Source organism: Ailuropoda melanoleuca, chromosome 13 (assembly GCF_002007445.2).
Source record: "Ailuropoda melanoleuca isolate Jingjing chromosome 13, ASM200744v2, whole genome shotgun sequence".
Lineage (NCBI taxonomy): Eukaryota > Metazoa > Chordata > Mammalia > Carnivora > Ursidae > Ailuropoda > Ailuropoda melanoleuca.
Window position 1 is genome coordinate 68667558 of NC_048230.1, and position 18540 is coordinate 68686097.

The following is an 18540-nucleotide window of genomic DNA, read 5'->3' on the forward strand; positions in this document are numbered from 1 at the left end:
TTATAGCTCTGCATGGTAGGTAGGCAGGACTGTTCCGCTTTTACTGATGAGACTCAGGGGCCCAAGGGTACCAGCAGGAAGTGCATGTGTGAGAACTAGAACCCAGGTCCTTCTGGTTTTAAAGGCCTTGCTTTTAACCACCAGGCTTCATGCACACACACACTCACATACAATGTCCATGTTGGCTTGGCTGGACATGAACTTGGCATGTAAGAATTCTACCACTTTCTCAGGGGGGCAAACGAAAAATCAAAATAAGATTCAGGGATAAGGAGATTGTAAGGCAGAAAGGGAAAGTCATCTCCTCCCTCTTGTTGAGCCAGAATCATAATTCTCAAAAGATCAAGAAGGGCAGGGGAGAAAGTATCAGGGCTGGTGATCACTCTGGTGCTTGGGTATCCCTTCCCTGTCCACCACCCCATAATGCATCTGCTCAGAATGGGGGCAGAGAAAATGCTAATTTAGCTTCAGCAGGACACCAGCTCCAGGTGGTAGAGGCCCTGCCCCAAGCGCTTTGGAATCAACCCTGGGAAATGAGTTTAGTTCCACTCCCCTCCTGCCAGGTGGCCAGAACTTCCCACCACACCCCCAGAGCCCCACACTCACGTGATCAGCATGGACTGGTTCTCTCGGTCTGCAGGAAAGGGGAGGAGACAGAGAAGTTAGCCAAGGTGGGGAACCACTCACAGGTAGAACACTCTGGATATCCATGGCACTGGGGCAGCCCCTCCACCACTCAGGGCCAGAAATGGGAGGGACCAAGTGGGATCATCCAGACCCCATCCAGACCATGCCCAGCTCCCACTTGGAAAGACAGAACGCTATGCCAGAGTGTCCAGCAGCATCAAAAGGGAAGCGGTACAAGTGGAGGGAAAGGGTTCCTTTACAGGGGACTCCCTGGAGCAGGGGTAGAGGTCTTGGGTGAGGGAGAGGAGTCAAGGCGGCTCTTACTGCGCAGCATGTCATTGTAGGCGTTATCCGCCACTGCATATATGTGGGGTGGGGCCTCCGAGCGGCGCTTTCCCTTGTAAGCAGCCACCACGGAGGCCGTGTACACCGGGAGCCATTTGTAGGGGTTGATGGTGACACAGAAGAGGCCCGAGTACGTCTGAGGAGATAATGTAAGGTGGGTTATTGAAGGCCAAGTTCCCATCCTCTGGCCCCAGCCCTCGCGAAACCATGACCCTTGCAATACGCCCCAAGGAACCACTTAAAGTGCCCCGCTACACCCTCTGTGGCCGTCCTAGCCGCCCCAGCCCTTACTCCGCAGGCCGCGGCCCCACCTCCACATTGCCAAGCCAGGCCTCTAGCTGCAGCTCCGCCCCTGCACTCCAGGAGCCGAACCTCCTCCAGCCCCGCCCCAGCCCGGGCCACACCTTCCCAGGGCCAGGACATCACCCTGTCCCACCCCTAGCCCCGCCCGCCCGTTCCCCGTGGCCCCGTCCCCACAGCGCAGAGGCTCTTCCCCTAGCCCCGCCCCTACCTCTACGGCCCCACCCCCACCGCACGCAGCCCGGCCCACGGCTCACGTAGATCATCCAGCGAGCGTAACGCTGGCGCAAGTTGTGCAGCACTGATGCCTCGTTGAGGTGCGTCATCATGGCCATGTCCTCCAGCAAGTCGAAGCGGGGCGGGTTCATGGGCTGCAGTTCTGCTTCACGCACCATCAGCATCTGTCCGGGAGACCATATCGTGGGAGACCTTAACATGAGGTGGGGTGGCAGGTGGGCAGGAACCCACTAACCTCAGCCTCTTACCCCTTTGCACCCCCAGACCCCCCTTTGATTCCGTGCGCTAGTGCTAGCTGGCAACGAGCTGCACCCCAGGGGACAGAGAAGCTAATCCCAAGAGGGGACACAAACCTTCTGGTCTTTGGTCTCCACGTTGACTCTGCCCCCAGTAGCCTCCGACTTGATCTCGGCCTCCACATAGGCATCCTGTTCATCAGGTACCCAGACCCTCTTCCTCCCTGGTTGGGGGGAAACACTGGGGCTTTGAGAAGGGCTAGGCACATCTGGGGGTTGGGGGCCCAGCTGGGGTTCCCAAGCCATGTCCATAGAGCTGTGCCCCTCCCATGAGCCTCCTCGGCCAGGATGCAGGGAATACACAGAGAAGATCCTTCCAGACCCAGGATCCTGGAAGGGTAGCATTGGCAGAGTCTATAGGGATCTCTTCAGAGGGATTTCCCGACTGAGTTAACAATCCCTCACCACCTTGGATTACACGCTTGGGTTCAGATTCCGGTTTTTGCCTTATCTACCCTGTGATGTTGGGAAAATCCTTCATTCTCTCTCAGTCTGTTCCCTCAAAAAGCAAAATGTTATGGGCATCTCCTGAGGTCCCATATGGGGCAGCCCTCAACATCAGGAACATAATTCTCAGGGGGGTTCTGCCTCCCCCCGTTTTGCTGAAGACTCAAACCCACTTCTCCTAATTCTGTGTCTTGTGTTCTTTCCTGCCTGGCCAGCTGGCCCCCAAGCTTCGGGGAGCCCATATTTCATGGTAGTTAAAGGCACGGACTTAGGTTGCAGACCACCAGATTCTGTTCCCTGTCCTACTAGCCAAGCGCCTTAGTCAGGACCAACCACATATTTTGCAGGCCTTGATGTTAAAATGCAGGCCCCTTGTTAAAAAAACCATTACGAATTTCAAGATGGTGATTCCAGAGTATTAGATCAAGCATGAGGCCCTTCTGAGGATGATGCCCTATGCAAGGGCACAGGTTGCACACCCATGAAGCTGGCTTTGGCCCTGGCCCCCACCCTTCCCAGGTTGTTGAGATGATGCATGGAAAGTTATCCACTCTGGGCCTAGCACAAAATAAGCACTTGATACACATTGCCTATTGTTATTATTGTCCTATGAGCAAACCAAGTCATAAATAGTAGTCTTTATTCCTGTCTTTGGCTTTGGCGCTATGGAAAGCACTAAAAATAACTCCAGCACAGGTTTTATGGACACCAGCCTACGTACATACCAATTGCTCTCATCTCAGAGGCCTCGGGCTCCAGCCACAGACTGCTGCTCTGGGAGACAAGGAGTACTGTCCCATTTTACAGAGGAGCAAACTGAGGCTTGCTCACAAACATGCAGTAATGGACACATGGTCTCTGAGAATGTAGCCTTAGGACCCCAGACTCTGCGGGAAAGGGCCAGGGCTAAAGCTGTCAGGCCAGAGTGTTCCTTCAACCCTGAGCTCAATGCCACCACCCCTCCCCACTCCCGGTCTGAGGGCTACACTGTGGCTACACTGTAAGGGCTACACTGAAGGCCCTCCTGCCTTCACTTACCATCCCACGGGACAGTGTGCACCTTCATCAGGTCCTGGTAGCCCTGGCGGAGGTAGCGGGCAGACTCCCCAAGTTCACTCACATCCATCATGGCCGTGGCACCGAGAGGTGGAGAATGAGGGACTACAAATCTTGGAGGTTCAAGGCAGTCCAAGGCATCAGGCACTGGAAGATAGCCGTGGTGGAGGCACTGAGGGACCAGGGGCCCCAAACTGGGACATGATTCAAAACCCACAAGGCCTAATACTCAGTAATTCCCTGGGGGTCCCCAACTCAGCCTCCCTGGTGAGCCCCCAACACATACATACATACATACATACATACATACATACACACACACACACACACACACACACACACACTCAAACACCAGAGCATCCTTTCCCACAGATACAGAGACTCAGGCCCACCCTTGGAGACCCTCACCCTTTGGTTCCAACCTCAGCCCCGATCACCCACCTCAGCACCACGGTGAGGGCTGGAAGCTGGGCTACCCCTTTTATTGCCACTGTCAAGGTCAGCGGAGGAGAGCTATGTCAGCAATCTCCACGTGTCACAGCCCCCCCAGCCTGGCCACAGGACACAAAAGGCAAATTCCCTTTTATCTCTACCAGCACGGCCCCTGGGCTATTTTTACCTCCCATTGTCATGGGATCACAAAGGCGGAGAGAGACACTCTAAGTGATAGGGAGGCTGGGATTCAGAGACCAAGGGGGCAGGGAGAAAGCCATGAGATATCTGAGAAGACTGAGGAGCTCAGAAAGAGAAACTGAGTCACAGAGAGTCTGATCCACCCAGAAAAAGACTCACACCCCCAGAAACAGAGAGCAAGGAGACTCAGAGAGAGCAAACCACAGAATGCCTTCTGAGACTACTTGGCAAAACACTCTTTATACATCCAGGCAAACGGAGGCCCAGAGAAAAGAAAGCACTGGCGAGTCTCACAGAGGAGCAGTAGCAGAGACCAGATCAAAAAGAGAAGCAGAGAGAGTGAGATAGCCCTCTCCAGTACCGGCATGCTGTCTCTTTCCTCTCTACCTCTACCCCCATCTCCCTGGGGTCCCCTAGGGAAATCACACATGAAGAAAACAAGACCAGGAACCATAGGCATAAAGGAATCATTTGGCTGAAGAGAAAGCAAAATGAGGAAATTCAGAACACTCAGGAGACATTCAAGATTCCCAGGACACCAAGTTCTCACTCTTAGCCCCCTCCCGCACCCCACTCTCAAGGGCTGGGTGCGCTGGCGTTCCGTTGGCCTGAGATGGGCTTCGGAATACATCAAGGGACTTCCAGGCTCTCCTGTCCATCACCCCATTCAGGCTCTGGTGACACCACAGAATTTCAGAGTTAGAAAATCAAAGGACCCTGGAACCTGAGACAGGGGACGTGTAGAACTACGCAAGTCCAGAGCCAGGATTCCAGCCAGATGTCAGGCTGAGCTCACACATACCAACTGGCCACCAATTCCAAACACGCAGACGTATCTATATTCTATAAAATACATAGAAATAATTTCAAAGATACATTTTCCACCGTATATAGTTCAAAGCAGGTAAAACTAATATAGGATGATAAAAGTGGAAGAGTGGTCCTTTGAGGGAGAGTAACGAAGGGATGAGGCACGAGAGAGGCCTCGGGAATGCAGGAAACTACAGACAGCACAGCAGGGGGGGTTACGCAGGTATGTTCACTCTGTAAAGCTAATCGAGCTGTACGTTTAAGATGTACACATTTCGGGGCACCTGGGTGGCACAGCGGTTAAGCGTCTGCCTTCAGCTCAGGGCGTGATCCCGGTGTTATGGGATCGAGCCCCACATCAGGCTCTTCCGCTATGAGCCTGCTTCTTTCTCTCCCACTCCCCCTGCTTGTGTTCCCTCTCTCGCTGGCTGTCTCTATCTCTGTCGAATAAATAAATAAATAATCTTTAAAAAAAAAAAAAAAGATGTACACATTTCACTGCTTGTATGTTACAGGAAAACTTTGTTAAAAATGCAGGGCCAGGTTTGGCAGTATCTGTTAAAATTACAAATGCCCAGACCCTTTCAGGAATTAATCCTACAGATACTTCTCCATGTTATGAAATGATATGGGTCTCCTCTGGGTGACATTTAGATTGTTTCCCCGTCTTTTTGCCATTATCATCAGGGCTACAGTGAATATTCTTGTACAGTCTGAGTTTCTGCACAAGAAACACACCCTATTCAAGAAACAAATTACCTGCACGCACTCTTTCAGTCACCACTCCCTCACCTACCATTCTGATTTCTAATGTCACAGATTAGTTTTCAAAATTTCTATGAATGGAATCCTACATTATGTAGTCCTTTCTTCTTTCTCTCCACCTTATATCTGTGAGGACATCACCCTGTTTTAATTCTCTTCATAGAACTTAGGTTGTTTCTGGCCTGCCTCCCCACCAACTAAAGGGCAAGAGCCCGGTCTATGTCCCCAGCACCTTACAGAGCGCCTGCACGTAGTAGAAAGTCAATAAATCTGTGCTGAGGAAGAGTAGGAACCAAACTTGATAGTTTAAGATTATAGGGTTTTAATCTCCTTACGGGGGTCAGAGGCTAAGGGGTTACGCTTGAGCAATTTATAGAATGCCCAGGAGGTAGGAAAAACCTGCTCACTGTTTGAAGATGCTTAGATAGAAGGCTTCTTTCCTAGGGCCTGAGCAATAGAATTAGCCTGGAGAATCAGAACCTCTAATGAGCCTAGCCTATACCAAATATGATGTGGGTCTGAATTCTAGAATCACCTGCTCAGTGTATAAACCTGGGGCTGAGAAACCAACCCAAAGAAATGGGTCTAGGTCTACAATTGCCCTGTAAGTCCACTTCTACTACACAGGGCACCTTCCTGCCGAGATGAGCACACAGACAAAAATGACAAAGCACTGGGGAGATGCAGGATGCGCCCAAGAGAGGCACCAACTGCCACAATCTGCAAGGACTGAAATACGCAACCAACCTTACGTGTGTGAAGAGCTGTTCTGGAGCAGAGGAAGCCTGTGTGATTTGTGTGGCCTCAAGAGCAGGCCAACGGGGTGGTTACAAGGGAGCAGGCTGGATACACACACAGAAAGAGGCTTTCTCATCCTCAGAGCCCGTCAGCAATGGAGGAGGCTTCCTAGAAGAAAATGAGCCTGCCAGCAACAATGAGGAACCACACAGAGGGGGCACAGGGCTTGAAACTTTGGACTGGGTAACCTCGGAGATCTGCCCCAACTTTAGGACCCTACGATTCTAGAACCTCTGGAAGCTTCATTTCTTCATAACCGTCCTCTCATCCCAACTAATCCACCCACTGAGTAGCCAATGTAGACAGTCCACAGTCCTTCTTCCTCCCTTTTCTTCCCAAGATTAGGAGTACAGAGCCAAGACATGTGTGCACCTCGGTTTACAATCCTGGAGTGTTAAAACTGGGGTCACTAGAACACTGAAGTGCTAGAATCTAGGGGCAGAAGACTGGAGGCAAAAATGACAGAAGGTATACAATACTTGTTAATTGTTCTCTGTACTTTCCTGTATTTTTTACATTCCACCCCCCACACCCCACTTTTTTCCCCTCCAATTAAGGACCGTGAAGCATGAGGAATCAGGCATCAGGGCTGAAAGGGAAATCATCTCGTCTAGACCCTCAGCTGAGCTGAGGACACGGAGGCCCTGATGGGGACGAAGGGAGCCAAGGCCAGACTCTGGGATCCCATCCCCATGGTTAGCGCCCTACCGCAGCACATGAAATCAGCAAAGGAGAAAGCAGCTGTGGAGAGGACCACGTGGGGGCAGCTGGGCCACCTGCAGCCCGTCCTGCAGCATGTCCACCCTCCCGGGCTGCAGGGACTCTCTCCAGAACTCTCCCTGAGAACCACAGTCTTCAAGGGACTTCATTAAAGTGCTCGTAGTGCTAGGAAGCACTGCCAGGGAGGGCTCAGCCTCAGTGCTCCCAGGCCCCTAGACCCAGGTGGCCCTGATTTCCCCAAGCTAAGGGCCTGTTACTGCCCTCCAAGATGACAAGGCTGAAAGGCCCCTACCTACATCCCCACAGCAGAGCCGGGGAAACTTGGGCCTGGCTAGAAACAGAGTTGGAGAGGAGGGACAGGATCCAGGGTAGATAGTAAAGTGGCCAAAGATAGAGATAGGCAGTCTTAGGATATAGGGGCTCTGGGGCCAAGCTGGACATCAGGGTCTAGGAGTCCCCAGTTTCTATCAAACGCCTCAGATCAGCAGTTGCCAGGAGTCCTGGAGCTCACAGCTTAGCAGCAGACAGACCTGGAGGCAGCTACTGAGCCGGGGCTATCTGGGGGAGATTTCCATGAGCAATGACCTGATGGGGCAAAGCCCAGAAGGGACATTGGACCCCTGGCCTCTCTTCTTCTAGCCAAAATGCCACTGTCCCCCAGTATTACCAGTCATACCCCCGGAGTATTAGGAAAAACAAGGGCGGATGGGGAGACAGAGAAGATGTGATTTGGGAGCCATCTCCAGCCAGAAATGTATCTGTCACCAATGCACCTCAGTGCCTGGAAGTCCTTCTTTGATAAAGACGTTGAAGGACTCTGTGAAAACGCTACTGCAGCTGGGACGGACACATGGATCCAATTCGACACGCATCTGGAAGCTTTTGTTCTATGTCCGGGACAGGAACACAATACTAATTGTCCAGGAAAGGAAAGACACCCAAAGGAGGTGTCAGAATGGAGGAGTCTGAAGGACAAGATCAAGTCCGACACCTAGACAGGCAAGGAGAGGGGCATGACAACACGGACCCTTCCCTCACAGAGCAGCCGTCAACAAACAAGCAAGTCGTGTTTTCCAAGGCAATTAAAGATCGTGGCACATGCTATGAAGACACCACAGTTACGTGGTGAGGGGCTAGGGGGTGTACGCGATTCAAGTTGGTCAGGGAGGGTCTCTGAAGAGGGGACATTCGAGGTGAGACCTGAAGGATGGGAAGGAGCCATGCAAAGAGCCAGAGGAGGAATATTCTGAGCAGAAGGAACAGTTAATACAAAAGCCATGAGGAGGAAAATAGCTTGATGCATTTGAGGCTGTCACCACGCTAGGGCCCCTGGGGCAACGATGGGGAGCGGTTTTATAAGGCAAGTGACATAGGTAGGCAGGGGCTGGATCACGGAGTCTTGTAGGACTCAGAAGGGACTCTGGACTTTCCAGCAAGTACAGTGGGAAGCTGTCTGGACAGGAAGGTAAGTGATTGAAGGTTGAAAGTGGACCACCGTCTACAGAATGGACTGGAAGCAACAAGGAGGCCCTGGCCGTCCAGGTGAGAGGAGAGGAGATGCAGAACAGGAGCCCAGACTCCAAGGCCAGGGCAGCCACACAGGGAGGGCAGGCAGGATGGAGCAGTTGGGACTAGACTGTGAAGGGCTTCAGAGGCCAGGTCAGGGTTTGGCGCTTTCTCCTGCAGGATTTGGGGAGCCATCAAAGACATTTGTATTTTATGTTTCTCATCAAAGAGCTCTGAGCAAGGGCATTTGACAGCGTGGTCAGATTTATGCGTTCACAAGATCCCTGTGGCAGCTGGTGCGGAGGATGGACTGAAGGGGCGACACCGGTGACAGGAAGACAGACTTAGGAGGCGGCTGCCATAACAGTCCAACGCGAAGCGGTGAGGCCCTAAAGAGGGGCCTGGGGCCCCTGCTTGTTCAAGGCTTGTCCCCCTCCTGGGGCCCTGGGCAGCTGCAGAAGGCCAGAGTGGGCCCCGGCTCTGATGCTCGCGCAGAAAATAGGATGAGTGCTGCCAAAAGGCATCAGGGCTGTTTATCCGGAGGAGAGATGCCTCAGCGTGGATTTAGGGCTAAAAGGTTACAGGGAGGGGGGCAGAGGGGGACCAGCTGTCCCCCATCCTCATAAAGGGCAAACAAAGGAGGGGACTGTGGCTTCAGCTGCAGCAAGAGGGAGGGAGGTGAGACACTGTGAGGGGAAATGTCCTGACAGACATCAGAGGATGAAAGGACCCTTTAGTGATCATGCAAACCAACTTTCACATTGAACAGCTAGGGAAACTGAGGCACAGAGGAAGAGACAGATCCTTGTCCTAGGTCACATAGTGAATGAGAGCTATGACTAGACCCAGCAGCCCAAACTCTCCCTTTCAGAGACCCCAGGGGCCTCCCGGATCACTCCCAAGAGTACATCAGACTGCCCTAGAAGAATCTGGGGTGCAGCTGCCCCAGAGAGAAGTGTGCATGTGTACCTTCCTGGAGATAAAGGGGTGGACAGAAAGCCCTGTGCTGGACTGAAGTGGTCTGGGGCTCTGATTTGCTGCATCCCTGAGTTCAGTCTCTGCCTTAGGCCCTCACTGTCTCGATAGCTCTCCGTCTCTGCCCACACTCCCAACCAGTCTCAGTGTTGTCAGCATTTTGTGAGAGTCTCTCGTAGCTCTCAAGGGTCTTGGTCCTTCTGTGTCACCCTGTCTTTCTCTGCCCTCTGAGACTTTGTATTTCTTTGTCTTGGCCTCTGACTCAGTCTCTCTAGAACTGAGCTGGACTGGGCCAACCTCCCACCCCACGTGGGCCCTCACTGGTAGAGTGCCCCCACATAGACAATGCTCGGGCCCAGTGCCCAGGCTGCAACAGGTGACAGCAGCTGTGGATCTATCTATAGCTCCCTTGCCCTTCAATTGTTCCCAGCTTCAAACAAGGGCTGGGGCCTGGATTATAGGCACCCCCACCAGCCTTGCTGAAATGGATCCCAGGGGGAAGGGGATGAGTGAGGCTCACGAGGGCCACGTCGTGATCTCTTGTAAGTAGCCACCTCTGTCTGGACTTCCTTGTTCCACCTGTAGCCCTGGGCTGTGAGGCTTTGCAGCTCAGAGGCTGTGTGAGTAAAGGACCAGTGCATAAGGTAGAAGTGTGTGTGCAAAGAGCAGACCTGTACGTGAGGATATGGGTGTGTGTGACAGGTGTGTTTCCCTCTTTCTACTTTGGGTGACGGACACTCGTGAGCACAGGCTGCCAGTTCCAGAAGGGCAGAGACCTCATCTTTTTTATTCACTGCTATATCCCAGCCTGAACTGGGCCACGGCCAGTGTTCAATGCACATTTCTTACCTCGGCCTTTAGGAGGAGTGAGGGCATGCGACATAGTGACAGGACTCAAGCATGAGAGGCAGTATTGGGTAGTGATGAAGAACACCTTATTTAAAGTCAGACTGCCTGGGGTTGAATCCTGGGTCTGCCAGTTACCACCTATGAAATCTTGGGAAATTATTTAACCTCATAACAATGGGAATTTGTTAAAAAACACCTACCACACGGGATTCTGATGAGGATTAACAACTGAAGCGCTTAGAATAGTGCAAGCCACAGAGACTATTATTACTGTTATTTCCAAGATCATTAAGTGAACAAAGTGAGAAGAACACATGGGATGTGCTATCGCTCAAGTAAAAATAGGAGAAGAGAAGAGTCATATATTTTTGTGTCCACCTATGGAGGGACCACCTTTGCTGGTAAGAGCAGTTGCCTCTGGAGAGGGGAAGAGGTGACTGAGGGCTGGGGAAGGGAGGGAGACTGATTTTTTTTCCCCTTATTTTACACTTTTGTACTTTTGACTTCTGAATCATGAGTATATATTACCTATTTCTTAAGGATTTGCTAAATGAATAAGGGTCACTTCCAACAGGATCCTTGAAAAAGCAAGCTCCTATTCTGTGCCAGTGGGGAGGGCCTGAGTAAGGGCCAGTCCTCAGGGTGTGAGCTCGTTGCCCTCAGCCCTGGGTCTGAGTCTCTGGGACACCCTCTTTCCCCCAGCCCCATAGCAGGCAAGATGCATCCGTGGGAAACCAGCCCAGAGTAAAAAGTAGACCAGAGGGAGGCTTCCCAGTTTCTAGGCCAAGCAGCAACAGAGATTGGGGGGGGGGGTGGAAAAAGGCTCCTGCCCTTTTCCCTGGCCCCAGCCCCCAACTCTTCAGCCCAGGCTATTCTTAGAGGCCAGATAATGCCAGCAGTTGTTGCTGCTCATATCAGCTTCCAGAACCACCAGCACTGAGAGGCCCAGTGCTGCCCCCACCCCCTGGTGCACTGGCCTCCCTGCCAGGTGTGGGCCTCCTGCTGCTCTACTCTCTGCGCCACACAGGCCGCATATCTCCTGGCCACCACAGGTAAGGAAGGGGACTAGATAGGAGGCTCCTCCAAGATTCCTGTTGCCAGGCAGCTGGATGGAACAGGAAGGGCCAGAGTGCAGGGTATGCCCCTGGGGGTCACCGTGCAGATACTCTGGCCCAAATCCAGGTTCCAAACTCTGCCTAGAATATGAATGAAAGGGGTGGGGTCTATGGACACAGCCTAGACAGGAGAGCTAGGGTGAGGGGAGGGCAGAAATGGTAGCAGGGAGGGGGCCTGGGAGGGCCAGTGTAAGGAGGAGGGAAAAAGGCAAAAATAGGTCTCGGGAAGAGATGGCAGAAGAGGGTCTGATAGCACTGGCTCTGGAACCCGACTGTCCAGGTCTGCTTCTACTTGCTACATGTCTACTTCCTTCTCCTCTCGGAGCTTCCATTTCCCTCATAAAATGGGCCTAGCCTTATTTCATGTGGTTGTTATACAGAGCCAACGATAGAATGCACATAAAGAGCTTAGTCTGCGACTGGCATAGTTAAGCACATCTAGAGGTCTGGTGATTTTATCATTAGCTCCGTAAGATGTTTCTTTTTCAGCTCTGCACCTGCAGGGACTAGACTGGCACACATTAGGACTGCCTCCTCAAGTCCTTGCTCTGCCATTCACAAGCTAAGTGGCCCTGAGCAAGTTACTTAACCTCTCTGAGCTTCGGGTTCCTTCTCAGCAAAGCAGATAGATGAAGAATACCTGCGTTATAGTGTTGCTGAGAGAAATCAATAAACCAAAGTGCTTAGCCCATGGTAAGAGGTCAACAATGTGAACACAGGAACACTGTGGCTATGGGTATATTGGGATAGTATGGTGGACAAGCCTTGGGTCTCCCACTCTGGGGACGGAAACTGAAGCAGTGCCCAGGGCAGCCAACGCTCTAAAACAGACATCCTAGTGGGACCACCATGTGGGAACAAAGTCCCAGGATCTCATAAGACCATAACCACACTACCCCCAAAATCCTGGCCATAGCCCAGGCCCTCCCTAGGATCTCAGGATCAGAACAGGCTTATCTCAGCCAGGGTCAGCTTCCCATTTAGTTGAATACAACAAACACTCTTTGATGCCCCCCAGATAGGAGCAAGACCAGAACCAGTCCCAAAGACCCAGGAGTCTGTATAATAGAGAAACAGGGATGGAGGAGGCACAGAAAGTTAATAACAATTGACACAGGGCATCCCAGGGGAGCGGCACTTAGCCCAACCTGGTGGAATAGAGACCAAGGGAAGAACATCTATCCTTCCTAAAAAACCAATCAGAGGTGGAGTGGGAGGGTTGGGTGGGGTGGGTAAAGCTCTACCCTTGCCCTATAATCGTGGTCAGCCAGCTCAGGAGGTGAAGGGCAGAGAGAGGCTCAAAGAGTTAAACTCAGAAACCAACCCAATGGGTCTATCCTGGGTCTCCTGAGGTGTTTAGGGTGACCCTGCACTCCGCATCTCAGAGAATACTGTCCACCTCTGTGGAGCTGGACTTGGCTAACTGAAGGGCAAGGGGCCTCCCTGCACATAGCCCTCAGGATTTTTTATGTGGGTTGAAAATGCTGTCATTACAAATAACTGTATTGTCCTGCCAATGCTTTGGGCCTTAAATTTCATTTTTTTAATTGAAATTCTTCTAGGTAATTAAATATTCACAAGCAATTATAAGAAATAATACTGAGAGATCACCTGTATTGATATTGATACAATCCCCCAAGCTTATTCAAGTTTTCTGCTTTACGTATACTCGTGCATGTGTGTGTGGGGGGGTGTATTAAGTCCTATACAATTTTATCACCTGTGTAGGTTCAGGGATCCACCACCAGTCAATATTCCAACAGTTCCAACAAAAAGGTGTTACCCTTTTATAACTAACTACTCTTTCCTCCTTCCCATCCTTAACCCTGGCAGCCTCCAATCTGTTCTCCATTTCTAAAATTGCTGATTCAAAAACATTATATAAATGAAATCATACAGTATGTAACTTTTTAAGATTGGCTTTTTTCACTCAACATAATTCCCTGGAGACTAATCTAAGCTATTGCCTACATCAATAATTTGCTCCTTTTAGTTACTGAGTAGTATTCCATATTATGGACATACCATAGTCTGTCAAACTCTCACCTGTTGAAGGATACCCGCAGAGCCCTCAGTCTGAGGTGCTGTCTTATCACCTGTGTCCTAGGGGAGTGAGGCTACTCGCATCCTCCAAATTCTTGTTCCATCTGTCTAGGGACGTCTTGAGACCTGGAAATGGGCAGATCCCACTCTGCATCCCCAGCAGCCAGCACAGGACTTGGCACAGAAGAGGTGCCCAGGCGTGCCTGCCAAACGGACCGTGTCCACTGGGTAGGGGTACCTGCTCTCAAGAACCATCTTCTGCAGGGCCTCTCCTTGCTCCCTGCTGCTCCCTTCACACCATGATTCGTGTTTCTCACCCACCCAAGCCTGGGCAAGCCTCTCCTTGCTTTGCTGTCCTGGGTTTAGCTGAGCCGCGCTAACAATACAGTATAGTGCTTACAAGTTCTGGAGCCAGACTGTTGGAGTGAAAACCCTCAGTTACTCTGTCTCTTTGATGCCATTTGTCATCTGTAAAGCAGGAATAACAACAGCACCTACTCCACTGGAATTAAATAATACTCATAAGAAAAGGCACAAGGCCTCATACATAATAAGTATATAATATACAATCATTGCTATTCTTTTTATTATCCTTATCATCACCCCCCAAACTCAGTAGAATAAACAAGAGAAATACATACCACCAATATAAAGACAATGAGAAGGTTCCCAAAAAAAGGGTCATACCTAAGACTGTGGGATCCCATTCTCATTCTTACATAATTCCCTCCTGGCTTCTCTCTGTCTCTCCAGCTCCTTCCCTTCTTGGGGAACGTTTAGGGAAATGGAAGGGCAAGCCTATAGCCTCTTCCTGGAGAGAGGTTCCCATCACTGGTGTCAAGGTGACAAATGCCTTCTCCCACATATAGAGTTGCCAGTCTCACATAACACTTCCTAGCTCTAGAGTCTCCCTACAAACATCCGGCACAGTGTAGACCCAGAGCCCTGCCACCATTCTAGCCATTCTAGCCACAAGCAGAGTCACAAGGGTCATGCCTCAAAGACCTGCATCCATTCTGCTTTCCTGCACCTGTCCATGCAACCATGTAACTATTTACTGACAAATAAACTTGGCCATTAATCCGGGAAATAATCATGTCACACCCACCAGACTAGTAAAAACAAAAAAGCCTGACGATATTGAGTCTTAGTGAGGATGTAATTCTAATCCAACAATCCAGCAATTCTAATATATTGCTGGCAAGAGTGCAGATTTATAAAACCACTTAAAAGAGATATTTTGTATTATCTGGAAATCTGAATATGCTCATGACCTTCAACACACTGCACAAGGAGGCCCATATTAATATTAGTTTACCATTTGTAATAGTAAAATACTAGAGACAACCCAACAGACCATTCACAGAAGGTAAATGAAACGTGGCTTTTATGCAGCAAACATATAGAGCAGTGAAAATGGATGAACTAATTACCCTTAACAACATGGATGACTCTCCCAACAAAAGGCTGAATGAGAAAGCAAGCTTCACAAGAATATATACAATACTACCAGCTAAAGTCCAAAAAACAGGAAAAATAGCATCAAGTATTCCAGCTAAAGTCCAAAAAACAGGAAAAATAGCATCAAGTATTTAGAAACACATACCTAGTAAAAGGATTAAAAATGCATAGGAAGGACCTACCTCACACCATATACAAATATTAACTAAAAATGAATCAAAGATCTACATGTAAGAGTGAAAACTATAAAACTCTAAGAAGACATGGGTATAAATCATGATTTCGGATTAGGCAATAGTTTCTGAGATACGACACCCAGAGCACAAGGAACCAAAGAAAAACCGGATGAACTGGACTTCCTCAAAAGTAAAAACATTTGTTTTTCAAAGGACACTATCAAGAAATCAAAGAGACAACCCACAGAATGGGAGAAACTACTTCAAATCATGTACCTGATAAGGGTCTAATGTCCAGAGTATATAAAGAATTCTTACAACTCAACAAGAAAAAGACAACCTAATTTAAAAACAGACCCTCTCTTTTATGAAGTGAAAGAGAAACTGAGTCAAAAAGTAGTCTGGGAGTAGAATGGTGGTTGCCAAGGGCTGGTTCGGAGTGGAGAATGGGGAATTATTGTTTAATGGGTACAGTTTCAGTTGGGGTAGCTAAAAAAGGTCCAGAGACAGATGGTGGCGATTCTTGCGCAACAATGTGAATGTACTTAATGTCACTGAACTGTGTACTTAAGTGGTTAAAATGGCAAATTTTAAGTACATTTAACTATACTACATTTTTAAGTTAAAAAAAAAAGGTAAAAGGCAGGAATAGACAAAGGAAATATACAAACAGCTGAGAAGCACCACTCAACATCATCAGTCATTATGGAAATGCAAGTTGAAACCACAATGTGACACTATCTCACACCGCTGGGATGGTCATCATCAAACAGATAGATAAGAACAAGAGGTAAGGATGTAAAAATTGGAAGCCTCAGACATTGCTGGTGGGAATGTAAAATAGCACAGCCCCTTTGGAAAACAGTCTGGCAGTGCCTCCAAAAGTTAAACGTAGAGTTACCCTGGGAGCCAGCAAGTCCACACCGAAGTCTATTCCCAAGAGAATTAAATGCATCCATACAAAAACTGGTATATGAAGGTTCACAGTGGTATTATTTATAACAACAAAAAGCAGGAAGAACCCAAATGTCCACCAACTGACTGACGAACAAAACGTGGTGTCTCCACATGGTGGAACACTATGCAGGCATAAAATGCACGTACATGCTACAACATGGATAAACCTTGAAAACATAATGGTTAAGTGACAGAAGCCAGACACAAAAGGTCACATACAGGAGTCCACTTATATTAAATGTCCGGAATAGGCAAATCCACAGAAACACGAAGCAAATTAGTGACTGCCAGGGGCTGGAGAAGGGAAGAGTGACCCCTAGTGGGTATAGGGTTTCTTTTGGGGTGACGGAAAAGTTCTGGAATTAGAGAGTGGTAATGGTTGCACCATCTTGTGATTATATTAAAAACCACAGAACTGTACACTTTAAAAGGTTGGATTTTATAGCATATGAATTATATCTCAATAAAAATTATGTAGGAATAATCAGGAGAGTCTATCCCTGGGGGAGTGCAACTGTGGAGAGGCACATGAGGCCTTCAGCTATACTAGCAATGTTTTATTTTGCAAACTGGGTGGTGGGAATATGGGTGTTCATTATACAAATCTTTATACCCTTCTTGATGTTTTCATAATAAATAAAATTTAAAAGTATTTACTGAGCATCAACATGGACCAGGCACGGGTCTACCTGGGTATTATAATGGTGGGTAAAATCAGATCCCATCCTGCCCAAAAGTAAGTGGGTAAATAGTAAATGGAAAAGAGGGGCTATAAGTAAGCCATCTCTCCTTTCTGGGCTTCTGTTTCTTCATGGATTATTATTTTTTTAAAGTAATCTCTATCCCCAGGGTGCCTGGATGGCTCAGTTAAGCATCTGACTTCAGCTCAGGTCAAGATCTCAGGGTCCTGGGATGGGGCCCTGTGTCATCATCGTCAGGCTCCCTGCTCAACGTGGAGTCTACTTCTCCCTCTCCCTCTGCCCCTCCCACCACTCATGCTCTCTCTCTCTCAAATAAATGAATAAAACCTTAAAAAAAAAATAAAGAAATCTCTACACCCAATGTGGGGCTTGAACTCACAACCCTGAAATCAAAAGGTACATGCTGTACCAACCGAGCCAGCCAGGCGTCCCTCCTCATGGGTGAAATGAGAGCTGGACTAGAAGTTTGTTAGTAAAAAGTCTCTGAGGGTCCTGGGGGTGGAGGAGTGTGCCTTCCCTTTATCAGCCCAGAGTTTCAAGAATTCCTTATGCATGATGAGAGCACAGGCCTGGAGTCAGCCCTGGTGCCATCAATCATCGAGAGTGGGCCTAACGCAAAGCCCAGCTGAGTCTCTATTTGCTCTCAGTAAAATAGGGACAGTAACTTCTCCCTCCCAGGATTGTGGTGGGGGTGTAAATGAGATAACACATATAAAGTGTCCGGGACAGGCCTGGCACACAGTAAATCCTCAACACATGGGAGAGTCCTCACTGTGATTCCACAGGCATTTCCTGAGCAGCACTGCTGGGCCAGGCCTGTGCTGGGGGCTAGAAGACGGAGGAATTCCACTCAATGGCCAAGCGATGGCCCCCAGCCAGGTGGAGAGACAGCCTCATGAACAATACCAGGCAGGGTGATGTTACTGCTAAAAAGAGACAGCAGCCACGTGCACAGATGCAGACCATGGGCACTGCAGACCCCGGGACGACAGAGCTGTCCCAATCAAGAGGCCCAGTACAGGCGTGGTGAGAGGCTCTCACAGGTGGGGTGGGGGGGCAGATTGAAAGACACAAAGTGAAGGGATTGGCCTCCATTCACACTGCAAGGTAGCCCTCCTGGTCTTGTTTCACCTAATTCAGACTCAAATGTTCCCACAGACCCCAAGAGCAGAGACTTAAAAGGCAGCTTTGGGAGGCCTGAGCTCATGGAACCTCCCCAGGTGCACGTGTGGGAGCACAGTGGCTGACAGTGGGAAGCTGTGTGATCTCTGGCAAGTCAGGACACTTCTGAAAGCCTGCAAGTCCCCAGCTATAAAATGGAGATAACAGTACTGACGTCACAGGGTTGTAGTAAAAAGTGAGATACAACTGTAAAGCCATTAACCAAGAACCTGCCACAGATTAATAACAATTCGTTATAGTTAGGGGGAAAAAACCGATTCCATTTTCAACGTGAGGGCAGTGGGATTCAGAGAGGTGAGAAGCTTTACCCATAGTCACACGGCCAGTTTTGGCACCAGAATTTGAACCCAGGTCTGACACATCGAAGGCTTGCTGCATCATAATCTCCCTCTGCTCCAGAATCTTCAGCAGACTCCCTGTATTCCCTCCCAGGGAATTCCTCCTAGATTCCTCCCAGATTCCACTAAATGGAATCTATCCTTGTCATGGAGTGGGGAACTAGCAAAGGCGTGAGGCCAGAGAGACCTCGGGCAAGTTCCCC

At 49.5% G+C, this 18540-nt stretch overlaps 1 protein-coding gene across 1 annotated transcript in view; it reads right to left on the reverse strand.

Moving 5' to 3' along the window:
- Window positions 1-18540, reverse strand: part of MYH7B (myosin heavy chain 7B) — a 41180-nt gene that overhangs the window by 20054 nt on the left and 2586 nt on the right. The window contains exons 3-7 of the mRNA XM_034639917.1: window positions 3291-3455; window positions 1863-1969; window positions 1530-1673; window positions 952-1108; window positions 607-634 (exon numbers count right to left, since the gene is read on the reverse strand). Of these exons, the coding sequence (XP_034495808.1) occupies window positions 607-634; window positions 952-1108; window positions 1530-1673; window positions 1863-1969; window positions 3291-3455 (601 nt within the window). The remainder of the gene's footprint in view (window positions 1-606; window positions 635-951; window positions 1109-1529; window positions 1674-1862; window positions 1970-3290; window positions 3456-18540) is intronic.